The sequence below is a fragment of the Podarcis tiliguerta genome, assembly GCF_965153285.1.
Source record: "Podarcis tiliguerta genome assembly, chromosome: 4".
Classification (NCBI taxonomy): domain Eukaryota; kingdom Metazoa; phylum Chordata; class Lepidosauria; order Squamata; family Lacertidae; genus Podarcis; species Podarcis tiliguerta.
In genome coordinates this window covers 16470586-16492160 of record NC_139537.1, presented here as the reverse complement: position 1 = coordinate 16492160, position 21575 = coordinate 16470586, and the positions used below count along the sequence as shown (strand labels likewise).

At 47.2% G+C, this 21575-nt stretch overlaps 1 protein-coding gene across 5 annotated transcripts in view; it reads right to left on the bottom strand.

Annotated features, from left to right (window-relative positions):
- Nucleotides 1–21575, bottom strand: part of AMOTL1 (angiomotin like 1) — a 69527-nt gene that overhangs the window by 15684 nt on the left and 32268 nt on the right. For all 5 annotated transcript variants that reach the window (XM_083436240.1, XM_083436243.1, XM_083436242.1 and 2 more), the window contains 7 exons: nt 20012–20152; nt 17707–18622; nt 12904–13201; nt 11264–11408; nt 10060–10149; nt 3784–3929; nt 1900–2049 (listed from right to left, as the gene is read on the bottom strand). In XM_083436240.1, the coding sequence (XP_083292366.1) occupies nt 1900–2049; nt 3784–3929; nt 10060–10149; nt 11264–11408; nt 12904–13201; nt 17707–18622; nt 20012–20152 (1886 nt within the window). The remainder of the gene's footprint in view (nt 1–1899; nt 2050–3783; nt 3930–10059; nt 10150–11263; nt 11409–12903; nt 13202–17706; nt 18623–20011; nt 20153–21575) is intronic.

Sequence of the window (21575 nt, the reverse complement as noted above, 5' to 3'; positions counted from 1 at the left end):
TGGCAAATGGATTAGTATAAGCCAATGATTGAATAAACACAGGTGGACTCTCATCTCAAGTGGGAGTTTTCCAGTTTCGGCTTTTAACTGAGAGAGTGCTCCTAGGGACTCTTAATGTGGACTTTTAAAAAAACGAGATCTCAGAAAACTGCAACTGCTCAATCCTGGAAAGCTCCATATTTGCAGGAATTTGTGAATAAAACCTAGCTTCTAAGATTTGCAAGACTGTGCAAACCACAAGAATCCACCAGATTTTTAATATACCAGAAAGCGACTTCCCACATTTCAAAAGGAACTTGAGCCAAACGACTTTTCCAGATGTCCCTGTGCAAGGACTGGCTCACAGTAGATTTTAACTTGCTGGATTTTTATGCAGGTTCAAGATGTCATGCTTGCTTCACAGGCCTATGGCTAACAACACAATGACATTGCTGGTTGTTGTTTTAAATTTGTATTTTACGTTCGAAAGCCTTTTCTGCTCAGCCAATGAACGATGTGAAAATTGTAGATATACAGAAATTCTTTTGCCTGCGTAGTACTAGAACTCAAGATCACATGCTACTGATCTGACTGTAGTAGCATTTTGAAGTCCGCAGCTATCTCTATGAGTTGGATTATTAATATTAAACATGATCAAAGGACCAAAAAAAATATTCTGGGCATTGCAGAGATTGTAAAAAGTAAGGCAGCCCCTGCCTACTGGCTCACAACTTACTAGGCATGATACAAGAGGGAAAAGGAACAGGGAGGGAAGACGAAAGCAAGTATTGGAGCAACAGAGTGGCTGGGGAAACCCAGCCTGATGGGCGGGGTATAAATAAATTATTGTTATTATTAGCCAAAATATTAAGTCAGACTGGTCTCTCCCTTGCTGTCATGTCATTCCTGGGAGGCAGGAGATGTACAGTGGTACCTCGGGTTACATACGCTTCAGGTTACACACGCTTCAGGTTACAGACTCCGCTAACCCAGAAATAGTACCTCGGGTTAAGAACTTTGCTTCAGGATGAGAACAGAAATCATGCTCTGGCGGCGCGGTGACAGCGGGAGGCCCCATTAGCTAAAGTGGTGCTTCAGGTTAAGAACAATTTCAGGTTAAGAACAGAGTTCCAGAACGAATTAAGTACTTAATCCGAGGTACCACTGTAGTCTCCCAGTGGTCCTTCAGCTGCCTGCAAAGCACACATTTAAAACATATTTGAAGCATGCCCCCAAAAGAATCATGGGAACTATAGCTTACACCTCACATAACTACAATTCCCAGCACCCTTAGCAACCTATTGTTCCCAGGGTTCTCTGCGGCTAGTGACGAAAGCCGAATTGTGTCTTCCTTCAGATCTGCACTCCCCAGGCAATGGGCTGCCAGCTGAACTTGGCTCCTACTAAACCAACGGGAACTACAGCCAACTGATATTGGCTACAACCCCTATACCCATGAACAGTAAAACTCGCTGAATTCAACAGGATTTCCTTCTGAGTAGGTTGGCAGAGGACTGCGTGGCTGGTCTGGATCTAACTGTATGGGATCAAATCCAAAGGGTAACACCTGTAATGATACTATCCTGCAAAAAAACCTAACAAACCAGCAGCCCAGCAGTGGTGTGGTACCTGCGTTATGGGAGGGACCCCAGCTTGAACTGTCCAAAGCTCTGCTGCATCACAGGTGTGGTGCAGCAGAGCTTTGGACAGGTGTATTTCTGCAGGCATCTTCAGCTCTGCCAGCGTGTCCACAGAGCCCCCAAACCGACTGCTCCCGACCCCGGAAGGTGCAGCGACCGTCATGTTGGAGGGGGGCGGCACCAACGCAACTGCCGCCACAGCTGATCTTGATGGCAGGTTGCCATAGGTTTGAACCGAGAGGCGCTTTTGGGAGACGCAACACCCCACGTTCTGTCTCACCTGCTGCATCCTCAGGGATTCCAGCTCTCTCTCCAGCCTGGTGCGCAGGCGGCGCTCCATCTGCTCCCGTTTCTCGTAGGCTGCCTGCAGCTGGGTCAAGGCCTGCTGAAGCTTCTCCACCTTCTCGACGTGAGCCTGCTTCTTGCACAGCTGGAGGGCAGCAGGGTTGCCACAGGGGGAACACAGAGACATCAGGAGGAAGAGGAGGGCGACAGAACAGAGCAGAAAACAGTGTAAGTTTTATGGAGGTTAAGTCCCTGCACCCAATCACCTCCAGATCTCAGACACCAGGGTGATCCATCTGTCACGGATGCTTTAGCTGAGATTCCTGCATTGCAGGTAAAAGGTAACGGTAAAGGGACCCCTGACCATTAGGTCCAGTCGTGGCCGACTCTGGGGTTGTGGTGCTCATCTCGCTTTATTGGCCGAGGGAGCCGGCGTACAGCTTCCGGGTCATGTGGCCAGCATGACTAAGCTGCTTCTGGAAAACCAGAGCAGCGCACGGAAACGCCGTTTACCTTCCCGCCGGAGCAGTACCTATTTATCTACTTGCACTTTGACGTGCTTTCGAACTGCTATGTTGGCAGGAGCAGGGACCGAGCAACGGGAGCTCACCCCATCGTGGGGATTCGAACTGCCAACCTTCTGATCGAAAAGTCCTAGACTCTGTGGTTTAACCCACAGCACCACCCGCGTCCCTCCTGCATTGCAGGAGGTTGGACTAAATGATCCTTGGGACCCCTTCAAACTCTACAATTCTATGTTTCGAAGCAAATCCCAAGCGTTGACGTGCTGCTGCCAGTCAAAGCTTTCAGTCCCAAACTAAAGAGGCTGTTTGTTTGACTCTGTTGTTTACTGCTCTCTCAATATGATAGGAGGCAAGATCCTAAGACTTTAAACTTTCGTTTTAAAAAACCAAGTTGCCAGACCTCATGACCATGGTAGAAAGATTGATAACTATTCTGTGTGGGGGGGTAGGGGTTCAGTGGCCAGAAAAGGGGGCCTCAGTACTCTACAGATCCCTACCTCTAATCTAACAAAGTTGTTTAAGCCTAACAAATTATTAAGCCTAACCTTATTTCTAGTGAACCTCCCAACTTGATCCCCTTAGAATGGTAGTGGACTGCATAATAGACCAAAAATTAAATGCAAAGTACCTTGTTATATAATCCATAAATTGACATAAACCTTTAAGGCTGATATTTGGTCTATTTGTGTAGCTAATGGTCCCAGCGTTCTCCTGCGAAAATGTCCATTGAGTTTTGCTCCTCTAAGTAATTTCAGATTTTGTACTGATTTGTCAATAACGGTGGCTTGTCACACTCTCTTATATTAGGATGTTTAGGGAGCAGTTTCATATTTCCTTGGTTTCTAGCAACCAAGCATATCATGTGCTGGAAAATATTCAGCAGCTGCTGTAAGACAGCAACCCTAAATATACTTACTTGGAAGTAAGCCCCGCTGAGCTCTGCAGCATTGCTTAGAAAACACGGTTAGGATCAGGCTACAGATGTGAATGCTAACAGTAAAATGTCTTTGTGCAAAACCGCACCATACATTTAAAGCACTCTTAAACCAGTTCAAACAGCCATGCCTTCTCCCAACAAATCATGGGGACTTTAGTGAGTTTGCCTTCATCGATCCCTCTTCACAGGAAACTCTGGGGATTGTAGCTCTGTGAAGGGAATAGAGCTCTCCTAGCAACTCTCAGGACCCTTAAACTACAGCTCCCAGAATACTTAGGGTGAAGCCATGAGTGTTTAAAGTGGTGTCATAGAGATTTAAATGCAGAGTGCAGATAGGGCATGTCTGTGAGAGAAAGGGGGAGAGAGAAAAAGAAAAGTGTAGGGTGGTGAACTGAACTGAAGGACAGTCTGGTGTTACCTCCTCTTCTAGCTTGACGACTTTGGCTTGTGCGCCGTTGAGCGCCTGGTCCAGGATTTCGATATGCCTTCGCTGCTCCTCGCTGGTCAAGCGCAGGGCTGCCAAGTCCATTTCCAGCTTCTCTTTCTCTTTCAGATGCTCTTTGTCTGGAAAGGGAGGCAACGGCCAGCTGCATCAGAAGTGTTCACACACCCCCAGGAGGAACACAGAACAGAAATAAACTCAAAAAGATGCAATGTAGTGCATTGGTCATGGGAGGGCTATAGGACCCTTCTCAGCTAGAGGGCCAGGTTCCAGCCAGATGGGTGGGGTATATAAATAATCATTATTATTATCAATGTGAGTTGACCAATGATGTAACACAGTGTTTCCCAAGCTTGGACCTCCAGTTGTTTTGGGACTACAATTCCCATAATCCCTGATGGTCTTGCTAGCTAGGGATGTTGGGAGTTGTAGTCCAAAAATAGCTGGAGACCCAAGCTTGAGAAACACTGATGTAACACATTCTACACACCAGCCACACAAAAGCCAACACAAAGCTCCCTGCCAAGCTCTCCATCCAGGCAAGCGAGAGGCATTATCACAGTTCAAGGACACGTTTCAGCCAGGAGAAACTACTCAAGGAAGGCACGAAGCAGGGCACAGACTCAGGCCAGGGTGTCGTTTGCAGAGTCTTTAGGGCCTGGCAAGTAGACCACTTCCAGCCTCCATGTCTGGGGTATTCCCTGTTCCTGGGCTAGGGTGTCAGGACCAGAGAGACCCACATTCAAATCTCTGCTCGGCCACTGGGTCACTGAGACAAACCCACCTCACAGGGCTCTTGCGAGAGGGAGGGAAGAATCACTTCTGCTACTACTGTGAGCCCCTTAAAAGAAAGGCGATATAAAGACTTCCACAGTTTCATTGGGCAGGCTGCAGAGGTGTAGCAAGGCTTCCTTGCCCCCATGGCAAGGAGTGTATCAGTGCTCCGACCACCATCCCTTGCCAAGGCTCCCCCAGCAGTGGAGGCGCAGGCCAGGCAAACTCCTAGCTATTCCGAGCCAGAGTGAAGACCCGCCATTTTGCATCTCCCTGGGTTTGTGTCCTTGGTAGGGGCCAACCTGGTCAACCCCTAGACATGCCCCTGACAGGCTGTCTTACTCCCCGTCATTCATTATGGAACCTATTTGAACTAAGGACCACTATTGCTGTGCACGTGTTCTTTCAGACACCATTTCACGCTTCTTACTTTAGAGCTAGCCGGGTGAGACTTGGAAGGCCTTCCGATTAAAGCCCAGCTGCTGTATTTGCCCATATCCTTGTGAAACTACATGTACTTTTCAATCACCTTAACTGCAGCCTCTTCCGCTGCTGGAAAGCCAAGCTAATTGGCAGCTAGAACTTTAAAATGTGTATTTGCTTGATTCTTCGGCATGTAAAGCCCAGGTCTCTCCTTCCATTTTATCATCACAACTACCCAGCAAAATAGGTGAGCACTAAGGCAAAGGAGTGGGATGCGGGTGGCGCGGTGGGTTAAACCACAGAGCCTAGGACTTGCCGATCAGAAGGTCGGCGGTTCGAATCCCCGTGACGGGATGAGCTCCCGTTGCTCGGTCCCTGCTCCTGCCAACCTAGCAGTTCAAAAGCACGTCAAAGTGCAAGTAGATCAATAGGTACTGCTCCGGCGGGAAGGTAAACGGCGTTTCCGTGCGCTGCTCAGGTTCGCCAGAAGCGGCTTAGTCATGCTGGCCCCATGACCCGGAAGCTGTATGCCAACTCCCTCGGCCAATAAAGCGAGATGAGCCCCGCAACCCCAGAGCCGGCCACGACTGGACCTAATGGTCAGAAGTCCCTTTACCTTTAAGGCAAGGGAGCTGGCTAGGGGCTGAGGAGAGTCCAACAACAACTTGAGGGTCAAAGGTTCCTTATCCCTGGGCTAAGAGAGAACAGCTGGGTACAAAGTGATCCAACGAGATTCATGGAGAAGTTTGCCACACTGATGCTTCCCTGGTTCAGTCCTGACACACCATTCATGAGATCCCACTGGCTCTCAGAAATGTAAGTATCGGTGGGGTATGCTGCTCCTGTTTTATGCCAGCTGTTGATTCTGAAGATGCTTCGCTAGTACCAACATCCTTTCCCAGTGGGTGTTGCTGTGCTTTATTTAGCCGTGCGCCATTCAAGTGAGCTTTGCTGCGAGTCACTTAAACGCACAGGAATCCACATCACTTCAGCTGCTGCCAAACATTCCAGAATAGCTCTCATGCCCTGGGAGGGGTTACCAGATAGCCTTTCGCCTGCTCATTCAGCAGTAGACATTTACCCAGAGGCCTCTCGACCTTGACGAAGTGAAAGAACCCTCAACAGGATCACGGCAACACAGCACAGATCCTTAAGATTTTAGAGGCCTGTTCCTTGACAGCCCAGGTTCTGCAGACCACGCATCACCACTGCCTTTAGAGCTTTGTTTTGGACTCTAAAGCGGATGAGCTTAATCCAATGGCAATGTTTCCTTAGGACACAAGACCTAAATGCTCACCCAAGCATGGGTGTTCCTTAGTTTTCATTCTCCCTTCCGAAGACACAACAAACCAAACATAATCCGTGGTCGTTTACCAGCCACTCTAGCAAACCAGACTTCCCTTCCACCTCAGCGGCCACGGCTTACATGATACACCCTCAACTCTGGCTAGAGGGATGAGAGTATATAAATAAATTTGACCTGCTTGAGGAGGTCCTGTATACAACCTTTCTTTCTATTCTTGGAAATACTTCTCTCTCCTATTTGTAGCATCTAGCTGTCTGGCCCAGTCGAGGTAGGCATGCTAAACATCCCTGCCGTTTTATATGACCCTGTCTCAAGGAACTATCACTGCACACAGGTCGTGAACTGACAGGGCAGTGAAAGTGTCCGCACCAATATTTATAGCGACGCGTGAACAGAAGCGTTGTTCAGTGAATGCTGTGTTACAAGGAGAAACGGAGGAACTTTATGAGACCCAAGACGGATGCCCAGGACTGTCACAGATACAGACTGACTGACTGAGAGATGATAGATAGATAGATAGATAGATAGATAGATAGATAGATAGATGATAGATAGATGATAGATAGATAGATATGGGAATATATATTCCTTTATTTATTTAAAAGAATATATTTATATATCTGCCAACAAAGGCCCATATAGTTAAAGCTATGGTTTTCCCAGTAGTGATGTATGGAAGTGAGAGCTGGACCATAAAGAAGGCTGATCGCCAAAGAATCAATGCTTTTGAATTATGGTGCTGGAGGAGACTCTTGAGAGTCCCATGGACTGCAAGAAGATCAAACCTCTCCATTCTGAAGGAAATCAGCCCTGAGTGCTCACTGGAAGGACAGATCGTGAAGCTGAGGCTCCAATACTTTGGCCACCTCATGAGAAGAGAAGACTCCCTGGAAAAGACCCTGATGTAGGGAAAGATGGAGGGCACAAGGAGAAGGGGATAACAGAGGACGAGATGCTTGGACAGTGTTTTTGAAGCTACCAGCATGGGTTTGACCAAGCTGCGGGAGGCAGTGGAAGACAGGAGTGCCTGGTGTGCTCTGGTCCATGGGTGCTTCTACATGGCCTCCCTAGTTCTTCCGGTCCCCTCCTACCTCTCTCTCTCGATGGCTACAGCAGCAGCAGTGGCCATAGCGGTGGAGGCTGCTGAGTGTATGGCTGGGGTGTGTGAATGGCTCCATTGTGTTCTGTCCTCTGGACCTCCTGTTTGATTGCCACCAGGGCAATCCCAGTCCCGGGGAGGGGGCTCTGCTCAGCCCTTTTAATTTTTGCATTGGGCGCCCCAGCTCCCCCCGTTTACAGTAACAGCAGCGTTGGCAGTGCAGGGACCGGCCAAAGAACCCTGTTGGTGCTGGTGGTCCCTATGAGCTTAGTGCGGCCATGGCTACTCATCTGTCATGGATGCTTTAGTTGAGATTCCTGAATTGCAGTGGGGTTGGACTAGATGACCCTTGAGTTCTCTTCCAACTCTATGATTTCATCTAGGGTGCAAGGGGGGGACAATGGGGAAATGGGTAGCAGAATGAGGCAGAGAGACAGACAAAGGGAGTGCCCAGTCACTTTTGGTTCTGGAACAGCCCCAACTACCTCCGGCTCTGGCCCTGCCCACCCTAAGAATATGGCCCTTGACAAGACTGTCCTCAAGGTTAAGAAGAAGAAGAGTTTGGATTTGATATCCCGCTTTATCACTACCCAAAGGAGTCTCAAAGTGGCTAACATTCTCCTTTCCCTTCCTCCCCCACAACAAACACTCTGTGAGGTGAGTGGGGCTGAGAGACTTTAGAGAAGTGTGACTAGCCCAAGGTCACCCAGCAGCTGCATGTGGAGGAGTGGAGACGCGAACCCGGTTCACCAGATTACGAGTCCACCGCTCTTAACCACTACACCACACTGGCCCTCAATGCAGCCCTCTGCAGAAAAAGGGACTGCATGGACCTGCTTTTTTACAGTCTTTCCTGGACAGCAAAAGGAGGCTTGTTAAGCACTTGAAATGCCAGTTTAGGTGACTCTGAGCTGTGCTCCACAGAGTAGCTGATGGAGGGCTGTAGCCTAGAGTTATGTGAGGGTGTTTTCAAGGCTGCACAACGTGGTGCCTGAACCCCTGGCATAGACCTAATGGGCCCCTGTTGTACCTCGCCATCGGTCTTTCCTAGCCCTGAAACCTGAGCTCCTTTCATGGAAAAGAACCAGGATTAGTCATAGTCACATTCAGTTTATTTATACACTGCATTTTCTGAAAGGTATTTGTGCTCAAAGAGGTTCACAGATAACAAACAGTCTAAACACAATGGTGCAATAACCATAATGCACAACAAGAATTGCTGCCAATACGACATTTATATTTTTAGGGCCCACCTCATTTCTGTGATTATGAGTTGCTTTCAATTGTTTTTAACACTGTGTTTTAATTGCCCTACCACCTTCAGTGGTGCTGGAGGAGACTCTTGAGAGTCCCATGGACTGCAAGAAGATCAAACCTATCCATTCTTAAGGAAATCAGCCCTGAGTGCTCACTGGAAGGACAGATCGTGAAGCTGAGGCTCCAATACTTTGGCCACCTCATGAGAAGAGAAGACTCCCGATGTTGGGAAAGATGGAGGGCACAAGGAGAAGGGGACGACTGAGGACGAGATGGTTGGACAGTGTTCACGAAGCTAGTAGCATGAATTTGACCAAACTGCGGGAGGCAGTGGAAGACAGAAGTGACTGACGTGCTCTGGTCCATGGGGTCACGAAGAGTCGGACAGGACTAAACAACATCCGCCTTCAGGTGAAGGACAGGTAATTTATAACAACAGCAACTTAACACTGAACAGCTCATTTGAAACAGGGGTGGGCAGACTTTGGGATACTTAAATCTACTTGTTCATTGACCAGAACACCAAGATCTAACAATTAGAGCTGGGCACAAGAGACATACAGATAGAATTACAGAACAAGAGTGCTTCTGGGCATATTCTTAGCCTGAAGGTTTGTTTTCAATATCAGAACTAACTGAACTGAACTCACAGTCATTTAAATTCCATTCCTAGTTAGGTTCCTCCCCCCCCCCCCCCATTTCAGCAGCTTAATTTAGGTAGGCAGAGACATTTTGTTGTGACTATTAATCTATTTCTTCTAATATAATGCATTTTCAGGTGTTATTCTCACTAATATATGCATTTCCATGCACATTTTCTCCTAATAGTACAAAATGGTTGCAGAACAGAATTGGAAACTTCAAAAAAGTGTGAATTTCAAAGACTAGCCATGTTTCAGTTCACTTATTACTTCAAGATGCGCAAATTAGGTCGTTTCTCATTTTAAATGCAAACAAACCTAAGTTTCTTCTCCATCCCTAGACATGTGAACAAATCCCTGAGAAGTGGTTCCCTCAGAGCTGTGGTACGAAATATCCTTTTGAAGGCCTGTTCAAAACTCATGAAACAAAGGGCCTTGTTCTCCTTTTATTTGTACCTGTGTGAATTCAGAATTATCCCAAAAGGAGAGAAGAATTCCATTTCACTATGAAGCTTATTTCTCTTGAGACTTTGCCCTGACATCAACATATTTATTTAAATTTCCCCCTTGACCACCACCTACTACTAACTCCAACTAAGCAATACGCTAAAACAAGTGTGCTAGAAAGAAACCAGCCTCCAACTTTAAAAAAACTGCTAAAAACATAGCACAAACAAACACCTCTTCCATTCTCTGACAAACCACACATAGTGAACATGCATATCTCCGCTATATATCAATGTGGTACTCACTCTGAGAGGCATAAAGACCCTCTGTTGCCTTATCTTCGTTCCCATCAAACTCTCTGCTGGCTAGCTGCCTGTTGGCAGTCTCCAATCGCTCTACACAGAGAAGGGGAAACAGCTTAAGAATAAACATATACATATGGCCAACCTCAGAGAATAAAGAGACCTGCCAGATGTACCATGATATAAAAAGAATCTTGGGAAAGGGAAGCCAGCTATACAATAATGAAAGAAATGTAGATCGTCCTGAAAAACAGGGAAGGCCAGCCTGAATTTCCAAAGGAGGGACTCTGTTCTGTAGGGTCTCTGTCTGAGGGCCAAAAGTATATTTCTCTACACAAACTTCCCTATGGATGCTAATGTCCCCTTATAGAGTTGGTGCTCTCTAGCAGTCCTGGTTATGAAACACCATGCAAAATCCAAACAATTTCAATATTAAAATAGGGACTCTCACTCTTTTGTTTTTTTTAAACTTTGGGGTTTTTTTTAGTCTTTTACTTGTAACTGAAGCTGTTAAAATTTGGTAGCAACACCTGAGGACAGATGAAATTGATTTGCAGGGGGAGTTGGACTTGTGTTCTAACAGGGACTTTGTTATATCATAATTCCAAAGTGAATTGTCTATAAAGCCAAGGAGGACCAACAGGAGGTCCAGAAACATCTGGCTTACAATCCTGGCTTGATTCCCTAATCTGTATTTCCCCACCAGATGTTCTTCGACAATGGCAGCCCATCACTGCTCAGCACCGCCATGCTAGCTGAGGCTGATGTGAGTAAGGAGGGGGTGGGGCAGTTCTCAGTTTCAATAAAACAGCAGACAACTGAAGTCAACTGAGAACGGGATCAAAGATTTTCAATCTCATGGCTGTACAAAGAGTCGAAGGCTTGCTCAGGCTTGTTCCTGTAGTGTGGCAGTAAACTGTGGTTAGACATTGGGTTTGAAGTAGGGCTGCGGCAGCCATTGAGGGCACCCCATTCCACATAATTTAAGGTGGGTAAGGAGAGAGACTTAAGTACAATTTTTCAACCAGGTCCAGGAATATATATATTTTATAATGGCTCTACCAACAATAACCTCTAAACGTTGTTACAGGAAAACAGTTTGCTCGGTCAGAATCTTTGACGTGCCATTTGGAAGATGATAGTTCAGGAACGAAACAGAAATGCAATGGGAGGGGGAATGAAAAGACCTTTCGTAAAAAGAACATACCACGTAAGGCCCTGTTGAAATCATGGAGACGCCTGATTTCACTTTCCAGCTTGTTACGCATTGCCTTGTCCAGCGATTCCCTCTTGGTGGTGGTCTTCACCAAGTCCTCATAGGCTTCTGAAATCCTCTGGATTTCTATTTCAAACTGAAAGGTTTGTGTGTATGAGAAGGAGAGAGAGAGAGAGAGAGAGAGAGAGAGAGAGAGAGAGAGAGAGAGAGAGAATAAATATAAGGGAGAGCATACAACTTTCCATTAAAAGCTGGGCAGGGATGCATGTCAATCATTGACTTGAAACTTTTGAAAGAGAGGTTTGTGCAGTGGCCAGAAGCGTGTGCCAACTTTCACACTAGCACTGTGCCGCAGGAAGAATTCTCCTACAATGATGCCAAAAATACAACTCCTCCACAGGCATTAATAATCCTACTGCTGCTGAAGGAAACCAGCTCCCCAGCCATCACAGAAGAAAGCAACTACAGCAATGGAAGAGGACACAGCTCAGTGGCGCAGCTCATGCTATCCAGCAGGCAGACCCAGGTTTAATTCTCAGCAACTCTATGGAGAGCCACTGCTGGTCATGGGAATTCTACCAAGTCAAGCAGTTCCCCCAACTTACATCACATCATATTATCCAGTATTTATATACCACTATTCACTTTTTCGGGAAGCGGGTGGCGCTGTGGGTTAAACCACAGAGCCTAGGACTTGCCGATCAGAGTGTCAGTGGTTCGAATCCCCGTGACGGGGTGAGCTCCCGTTGCTCGGTCCCTGCTCCTGCCAACCTAGCAGTTCAAAAGCACGTCAAAGTGCAAGTGGATAAATAAGTACCGCTCTGGTGGGAAGGTAAACGGCATTTCTGTGCGCTGCTCTGGTTCGCCAGAAGCGGCTTAGTCATGCTGGCCACATGACCCAGAAGCTGTACACCGGCTCCCTCAGCCAATAAAGCAAGATGAGCGCCGCAACCCCAGAGTCAGCCACGACTGGACCTAATGGTCAGGGGTCCCTTTACCTTTACCTATTCACTTTTTGTTGTTGCTAGGCATGCAAATACCTATTGGTGTTATGGGCTGCAGCGAAATAACCTCTCTGGGCTGCAAGCTTGGGCAGTGTGTCTAGAGGTCCTGGGCTGCCCAGACAACAAGACCCCCTCCCGACCTCGCTGATGTGGTCTAAAGGAAATCAGAGCAATCCGTCTGGCACCAGCTTGGCTGCAGTAGCTGTACAAGACACCACCCAACCGCCTTAAGTGCTCCTTAGCCATTTCTTCTCCCAAGGATGCCCTGCAAGGGACATCAAAGCAGTATACACAGTGAAATATCCCACTTTCCTTCCATCATAGAATGCACAGCAACACTCACATTGTTCCCATGCAGTCTCCCATCCAAGCACTGACCAGACCTGTAGCTGCTTAGGTAGAAGCCTCACGTGCCTTCAGACCATGCTATTGAATAGGACATTTACTGGGTCCCACACCGCTGCACTATAGAAGTTCCAACTTAGACGTGTCCCTAAACTGATCATATTCTGGGCCAAACCAGGCAGTGCTGTTCATCCCCATCAGCAAGTGGCGCAGGACACTTTTCTTGTGTCACCCAAGAGGATCAAGACGCAAAGCCCAGTCCCACTCAACCACACCACGCACCTTCTGGAGTTTATCTGCTTTCTCATAGTAGCCCTCCAGCTCCTTCTGCAGGGCCTCGTTGTCGTCGGAGAGCATCTCCACCATCTGCTGGGCTCGCTGGACTATAGTGAAGGCATCTGGTGGGAGCGGCTGCTCCTGCTGCTGGCTCGGCGGAGTTGCAGGCAGGGACTGAGACGCCATGGCCATCGAGAGGGGCGGCAAAGAGGCAGAGTGCAGTGGGCCAGTAAGAGAGGAGGCCTGTGAGGACATCGGGCTGTGCTGCTGTTGCAGGGATGGAAAAGATGACTGGCACTGACGGCTGTATGGGAGGGGGAAACAGATGAGTGGTGGGAACAGATTAATCGGATCATCGGCAGTGTGAGCAGTCAGTCTGCCAGAAGTGACTGCTTATTGGTGCTTAGTATCCCATACATGAATGGGACGTGGGTGGCGCTGTGGGTTAAACCACAGAGCCTAGGGCTTGCCGATCAGAAGGTCGGCGGTTCGAATCCCCACGACGAGGTGAGCTCCCGTTGCTCGGTCCCTGCTCCTGCCAACCTAGCAGTTCCAAAGTACGCAGTGCAATTAGATAAACAGGTACCGCTCCAGTGGGAAGGTAAACAGCATTTCCGTGTGCTGCTCTGGTTCTCCAGAAGCGGCTAAGTCATGCTGGCCACATGACCCGGAAGCTGTACGCCAGCTCCCTCGGCCAATAAAGCGAGATGAGCATCGTAACCCCAGAGTCGTCCATGACTAGACCTAACCGTCAGGGGTCCCTTTACCTCTACCCCATACATGAACAGTGAAACACTTTCCCCAAGTGTGAATTTTTATGTAGCCAAAACAGTACCACCTGCACACAAGAGGGAGGTATCAGCAGACTTTTTAAGAAGTTCAAAAGGAATTCTGAGGGGCAGGGAGGAGAGAACAGCCCAATGAAGACTGAGCATGCTGTGTGACCACAGAATTCTGTTGGGGGCAAGGGATGGGAAAGGGTGGAAGTAGTGGATGGGAGCACTCCATACTGCAACATTTTGTTGCAGGTCCCACCAGTTATAATAATATTAGTTACCGATATAACTTGACACCTATATAGCACTATGTATGTACGGAGTAACTTTGTTTTTTTAAGGAAAAGTCTCTGCCCCAAGGACTTTACAATCCAACTTCCAATAGTTGGAGAGACAACAAAGAAGAGCAAGGAAAGGGAGAGGACAAGGTGTTAGTTGCATACAAGGGAGGGAACGCAAAAGAGCAGGAGGCGACTTTCTCTCAAGTTCTCTATCCAGAAATACTGAATTCTGGGAAATCTTACTGACCACTAGGAAAGCTTATTCAGCAAAATTTGTCTGGCAGCTGAAATTTCAGTGGGAATTTGCCAAACTATTTTCAAGCCTGCCTCTGCAACAACAGGCAACAATTGGTGGGGTTTTTTGGGGGTGGGTTTTTTTAAGAATGCTGAGACGCTCAGGGGACTAAATTCCACAACATGTGGTTGAGTACACAGTATACCTTTAAAACACATTTGAAGGACATTCTTTGCCTCAAAGGATTCTGGGCACTGTAGTTTACACCTCATAGAGTTACAATTCCCAGCAAGCCTTAAGAAACCAAAGTGCCCATAATTCTCTGATGGGGATATGTGCTTCGAATACCTTTTAAAGGTATAACTGTGCATGCAGCCACTTTATCTGCAATCATGTGGAAACACAAGCAAGCACAGTCCTGCTCCTAGCTAGAAGAACAGAACCAGGCCTTGTGCTCTGCACTAAATAGGGAACTGTGTTCTGCATAGGTTGAACTGAAATAGTCATGGCCTCATGCGAACATGCCAGCAAACCTTTCTTTGATGTTTGTATTGCTCCTTTAGATGTGCAGCTGTTACACATGTTCCTCTTCGGGATGAATAGTGCCTCTTCCCCTGTTTACAAACCACATTTGTCCCAGATCTGCCTTTGAAGCCTTTCCCTCAGATTGTATATATAAACTGCTAAGTGCAGAGTCTCAGCCTGTCCGTACAAGGCGACTGACACACCTCACCCTAGCAAGCCAACCCATTTTAGAAAGAACTAACTCTCCCTGCCAGCAAATAGTCAGTCTCTTTCGACAGCTTATTTTTAAACAACTAACCCTGAACCAAATAAGAAGCAGATTTCCATTGTAAAGGTTTTCTTTTTTTTATAATCCTCCATTGCCATTTGCTGCTTGCCTAGGGTGAGTTGCCAGTTCACCTAGGTGAGCAGATGAATGGAAATGGAACGCAAGGTTCAGTGTCATACTGCTCTTTGGGGCTGGCGGGGGGGGGGGGAGGGATAAGATTTTTTTCTTGATTTCCCCCTCTAAAAACTAGGTGCACCTTATGGAGCGAAAAATACGGTAAATCACCTCCGGATGCTACTAATAGAACTACTCCCCTCCCACACAAAATAATAATAATAATAATAATAATAATAATAATAATAATAATAGTAGTAGTAGTAGTAATAATAATAATAATAATAATAATAATAATAATAAATTTTATTATTATAAGATATTATAAAATTATTATTATAAAATATAGGAAGTTGTTTTATACCAAGTCAGATAATTTTTTCCACTAGCCCAGTATGGACTTCTCTGACAAACAGAGGCTCTCTAGGAAGTCAGGCAGAGAAGACTACACTCAGCGCTATTTTTCTGGGGGGGGAAGAGGTGCCGGAACTCACCATGAACACCTCCCTCATTCTCTTAGAATGGCACCCATCTGGGAGGTGCCAGAACTGAATTCCAGTGAGTTCCGGCTGAAGAAAAGAAGAGCCCTGGATCTACTTCCATCTGGTGTGAGGAAGCTTTGGCCCTCCAGATGTTGCTGAACTACAACTCCCATCATCCCTGTCCACGCTTGTTGAGGCTGATGGGACTTCCAAGCCAGCAATATTTTGTGGGCCAAAGCGTCCCACACCTGACCCAACTACTTTATCCTTCTAACTGGGGGTGCCATGGAGATATCTGCATGAAGAGCATGTGCTTGACCACTGGGCTATGGCGCTTTTATCTTAAAAGCACACACATTCAGGAAATCTGATTACAGATTTCCTGACGTCGTGTCTGGTTTGGTCTTTACACAACCGGAGGAGATGTCCCATTCAGCACACATGGCTTGAGACTGGAGCGTGAGGCGCACGGAACCCATGTGCCTGACACCTGGAAAATCCTCCGTCTGAAAGGAGACTTGCAGATGGAATCCTCTTACAACTTCCTGAGACTGTAACCCGAAGCTGACCCTGTTTTTCCTTTCCTTCTCCTCGTTCCCTTGTTGCTACCTCGCTTACATAAAGAGGGCTTTTCGCATTTCTCTTGAAAGCCGTGCTTTTCTGGCTGGAAAAACACACACCCAACTCTCCGTATGTTGTTGCCCGAGACTCAAAACATGTGCTGATCAGATGGAATGCAAGCGCTTCAGCAACACAACACCAGCAGCCAAGGAGGGCTGTGTCCCAGGTTGCCATTTCAGGAAACGTATTGCTGCAAAGCACTATGGACCTGATCCAAAAACTCAGCGCACAGAGCTTACTGCCCATTGCCCCCACTTGAACCTGGGAGCGTGGCCTACAAATATACCCAACGCTTTTCCCATTAGAAAGACAGCAGGAGGAAGGCATCGTGTTGCAGAGGCAAAACAGCAGGGAGAAGCAATTCCCACCCCTTTGCCCACTGCTTCTCTGCTGGGATTCTAACTCCTCTGGGTCCCAGTTGCATGTTCACCACATCAAGTAGAGGGAAGATACTCAGCGATAGGATTGTGGTGGTGGGGAGGAGGAGGGAGGGAAATCATGCAAGAAGAGGAATAAGCACCACACTCCTGCTGCACGTCTACAAAGTACACAAGCAGTACACAAAAGGTTTGTTTTGCCCTTTGGGGCAGTATTATTCTAGAGCCAATGGCTTTGAGCTGGACAATGTAACTTGCCCACCTGCTCCTCTCCCTGCAACCTGCCTAAATCTGCTCCAAAATGTGGAGGGAACCCCCAGAGCACATTTAGGGTTCATGTGGGGAGAGAAGTAGGTGAGGAGATTATGTTATGTACAGTAGTTAAGAGTTGTTGCACTACTGCATAACTGAATATCAGGGCTGGGCGACATTCGGTTTTCAACATCGCAGTATATCACAAGCTAAACATTGTGATATACAGTTGTACCTTGGAAGTCGAATGGAATCCATTCCGGAAGTCCGTTCGACTTCCAAAACATTCGGAAACCAAAGTGCTGCTTCTGATGGGCTGCAGGAAGCTCCTGCGGCCAATCAAAAGCTGCAGAAGCCCCATCGGACGTTCGGCTTCCAAAAATAGTTCACAAACCGGAAGAGTCACTTCCAGGTTTGCAGCGTTCGGGAGTCAAAACGTTCGAGAACTAAGCTGTTCAAAAACTAAGGTACAACTGTACTGAAATATCATGACGCCTGAAATAAAGATGGAGCTATGTAAAAGCATTGGCTGGCTTCACAGCTTTTCCTGCATCATGATTTTTCATTGAATGCACACACGCACATGATTTGCAATATATTGCCAGGTCAAAAATTATGAAACTGCTATCATGGTATGGACTTCAAACTAGTTTGGGATGATATGGCGCCCAGCCCTAACACACGTCATGATTTGCAACATATTGCCAGGTCCCAAATTATGAAACCACTGTCACGATATGGATGATATATCAATATATCTCCCAGCCCTACTGAAAACCACCCTGAGTCTGGAGTCTTACTTAACTTTAGAAAAAAAGCAAAACCTCTGCCAAAAGATTGAAAGTAAGGCAATAAGATGACAAGGAGTTCAACATTACCTAGTCAGGCTATACTCTGGGGGAGGCTGATAACGGACAACGGCTACTTCGCTCCTCGCTGCCTGGGGCGCTGAATAGGAGGGCATCACCACTTCCTGCATGACTCCAGAATGCTGGTCGTTAAAAAACATCCCGTGCTCCTGAGATTTGCTCACCGGAGAGACCACCTGCTTGCTTTTGTACGGGTAGTCCGGCGGCGGGCCCCTTGGATCCACACCTTTGCTGGTGGACTGAGGAGGGGAGGGCCCTCCCGCTTTGAACCCTTTGCTTCTCCCCAAGGCAGGCGGATGCTGTTTCGTGCCGTTCCTCTCCAGCGACAACTGCATGATCCTCTCGCTAAGGTATCGCACGTGGCCTTGCTTCAGTTCCTTGAGCGCCTCGTCTTTGTGCGCCTGCCCGCTGTTGGCCCGAGCCAACGTCGGCCTCCCTTCCGTTCTGGATTTCGGGCAGGAGGTTCCAGCCATGTAAAAACCTGCCCCAGCGGCGCTGCTGGGCTGCTGGCCCCTGAAAAACTGAGACTGGGCTTTGGCCTCTTCGTAAGTTGGCAGCTCTTCATTGTTCTGCTGAGGCTGGGCGCCCCTGGGCTGCTTCTCCATCGCAGTGCTGTCCCCTTGGTGCTCCTGGCCCTGTGGTTCCTGCCGGGCCGACTGCTGGACCATTTGTGGGTCTTCGGGCACCAGGTTTTCCGTGGAAGAAGAAAGCAGCGTGCTGGCAGTGGGGTTGGATGGTCCCGCGCTCCCTGTGGCCTGGTGCTGGATGGCCAGCAGGTTCATGTTCTCGCTCGGGTTGCCATAGCGCAGCTCCTGGATCAACCGCTGTAACACAGTGCCAGGGGCAACGTCCTCCGAACCTCTCATTTCCACCTCTGAAACCTGGAGGAAGCTCGGGGGGTGGAAGTTGCAAGGGGGGTCTTCAGCTGAAGCAAGAGAAAAGATGGCCGACAGAGAAAGAAAGAGACACACACACAAAAGGAAAGGTTGGATTATTTTGAATGAGGAAGACGGAGAAATCCTGCATGGCCTTTTCCTCCATCAATTGTCCTACCGCCAACCTGAGTTCATAACTCAGCCAAATGTCAGGTGCAGCGTTAGAAATTCAGATATACAGTGGTACCTCGGGATGTGAACGGGATCCGTTCCGGAGCCCCGTTTGCATCCAGAAGCAAACGTAACTAGCGATGGTACGTCTGCGCACATGCACGTCGCTTTTCACTGCTTCTGCGCATGCGTGTGACGTAATTTTGAGCGTCTGCGTATGTGCGAGCGGCAAAACCCGGAAGTAACGCGCTCCATTACTTCCGGGTTGCCACGGAGTGCAACTCAACGGCGCTCAACATGAAGCATATTCAACCCGAGGTATGACCGTATAAGCTACCGTATTTTTTGCTCTATAAGACTCACTTTTTCCCTCCTAAAAAGTAAGGGGAAATGTGTGTGTGTCTTATGGAGCGAACGCAGGCTGCGCAGCTATCACAGAAGCCAGAACAGCAGGAGGGGTTGCTACTTTCACTGCACAGCGATCATTCTTGCTGTTCTGGCTTCTGCGATTCAGAATATTTTTTTTCTTGTTTTCGTCCTCCAAAAACTAGGTGCGTCTTGTGGTCTGGTGCTTCTTATAGAGCGAAAAATACGGTAAGTGCCAAACCAGGGTTACAGTTGCCAAAATGGAATGCCTCGTTGTCATTTTGGGGCCAGACAGCTCTAAAGTCATATTTTTCAATACAACCTTTGGACTCCTGAAATTCAGATGAAATCAAACGGACAGAATTCTACAGGATGTGTTGCAAGTGTGTGAAAACAGATCCAATGATCCCCAGTCATGCACCTCCAGATGGTGGAGACGTCAAGCGCCATCCTGGCGCCTGGGCATCTTCACTTGGTCTCAAGTAGACGACAGCCAGCTGCAAAATGGGCCTGGTGAATTTCAACTATTGATCGGGGGGTAAGGCCAGTACTGAATAGGGAGGTGCAAGGGAAGAGGAATGCAAGAGCATCATTTGACGGGGGTGTGGACTGATGAGACCTCTGTCCAGATGCTGCGGCTTGGTGGTTTAAATTTGGACTGTGGTTTGGGGACTCCCCACCTCTGCTCTTCAGGGACCAAATTGCTTCTGATTAAACCTAAGTGCCCCCTCTGTCCTGCACCTGGGTCCCATTTCCCTTGTATAATGATCCACTTGCAAGGCTCAACGTCAACAAGGATCTGAAGAAAGCCATTTGTAAAAAACAAAACAAAAAAACAGTGTGAAACTCAACTGACGAAAGCAGCTAGAAAGCAGGGTTTTTTACAAGCACCAAGAACCTACCTTCAGTATCGCTGACAAAGTCTATCATTAACGGTGAACCATCCCGCCTGCTGCCAAACAGCTGAGGATCGGTGTAAAGGCAGCCAGTTTCTTCCAGTATCTGGGCAGGAGTACTGGAAGTGTAGCAAATGGATGGGAGGCCTTTGAGAAAAGCAAAAAGAAAAAGAAGAAAATGTTTATCCATGAACCAGTCACGTTTTTTTAAAAAATAAAAAATACCCCAACACTTTTCCTAAAGTGATTCACACTTGTGGCTTCTGAATTACGTTTAAGCGTTGTTTCACAGCCCCCAACAAAGACATCCGCTGTATACATACTTCTCAGTGAATCATTTCAGATGTCTGTCTACATAAAAGGCTGCATGCAGAAACACATTTTACTGCAAACAACACAACCTTGCCACAGAACTGTAAGAGGGAAGCCACGGACAGGGTAAGCAGCCAGGCCATATTGGCAAGCGTTCAAAGACTTAATAGATGATAGAGAAATGGTCATTCATTTATTGGCAGCTCCCAGTATTTTCCAATTCTAAATTTTCAAGGAAAACTCACATCGCTGGTCAGTGGTTAAGCTGCTCTAGAATTACAATGGAGTTTTTGAAGCCAAGTGACTCACCGCTCTTCTGATTGCTAATGGCTTAGTTCCCAAGCTATCGTAGCCTTGGATTAGGACTTGGGTGGGCTTAGAATTTGAACTTTATGTCCACAAGCAACATATTAAAACTACATCACTGCATGCAAGCAAAGTGCTTTTGGTTGGTTTCAGAATTTTTTGATCAAAACAGACATAGTGTCAATTCAGATGCAGTAGGAAAGCAGGGTTTCCCATTACATGAACAAGCCTCAGACTTATCCACAGCCTCCAACCTTCCCCTCTTTTGTGCCCACAAGGAGATCAGCAACTTCTGTTTTTAAACAATCCAGAGTATCTCAGTTTGGGGATCTGAGGAACCTGTGGCCCTTCAGTGTTGTTGGACTACAATTACCATAATCTCTTATCATTGGCCATGCTGGATGGGGCTGATGGGAGTTGGAGTCCAACATAACTCCAATCCCTTGTTTAAAATATGGTTCAGGACAAGCCAAGATGTAAAACCGTGATTTAATCTGGGTTTGGTCTAACAAACCATAGCTCCCTGTACATTTGCACTCAAGGAACTATGGTTTGCTTCAATGGAGAAGTGGAAGCTTCTGATCTCCTCACAGTAAGGGAAGAGGAGAGGATGGAGGAGTATTCAAGTTTCCTATTATGTCCAAAATACCACACAGACATATATGGTGCACATACACCTCTTACTGAAGTACAATTAGGTATATAAAGCACGTTCTTGTCCATAAAATTTAAATCTGGACAACAGCCTGTAAAATAACATGCTGGACATTTATACTATCCAGAGGCCACTGTCACAAGAATAACTAATTATATGGATATATTGCCTGCATCTGCACAAGGAAATTTAATTTCCAGAAACTATTGTTTTGAATTAATAGTGCCCATTCCTTGTTTTACATGCTATTTTAACTAATTTAACACTTTTAAAAAAGCATTAGTGGGAAAAGCCATT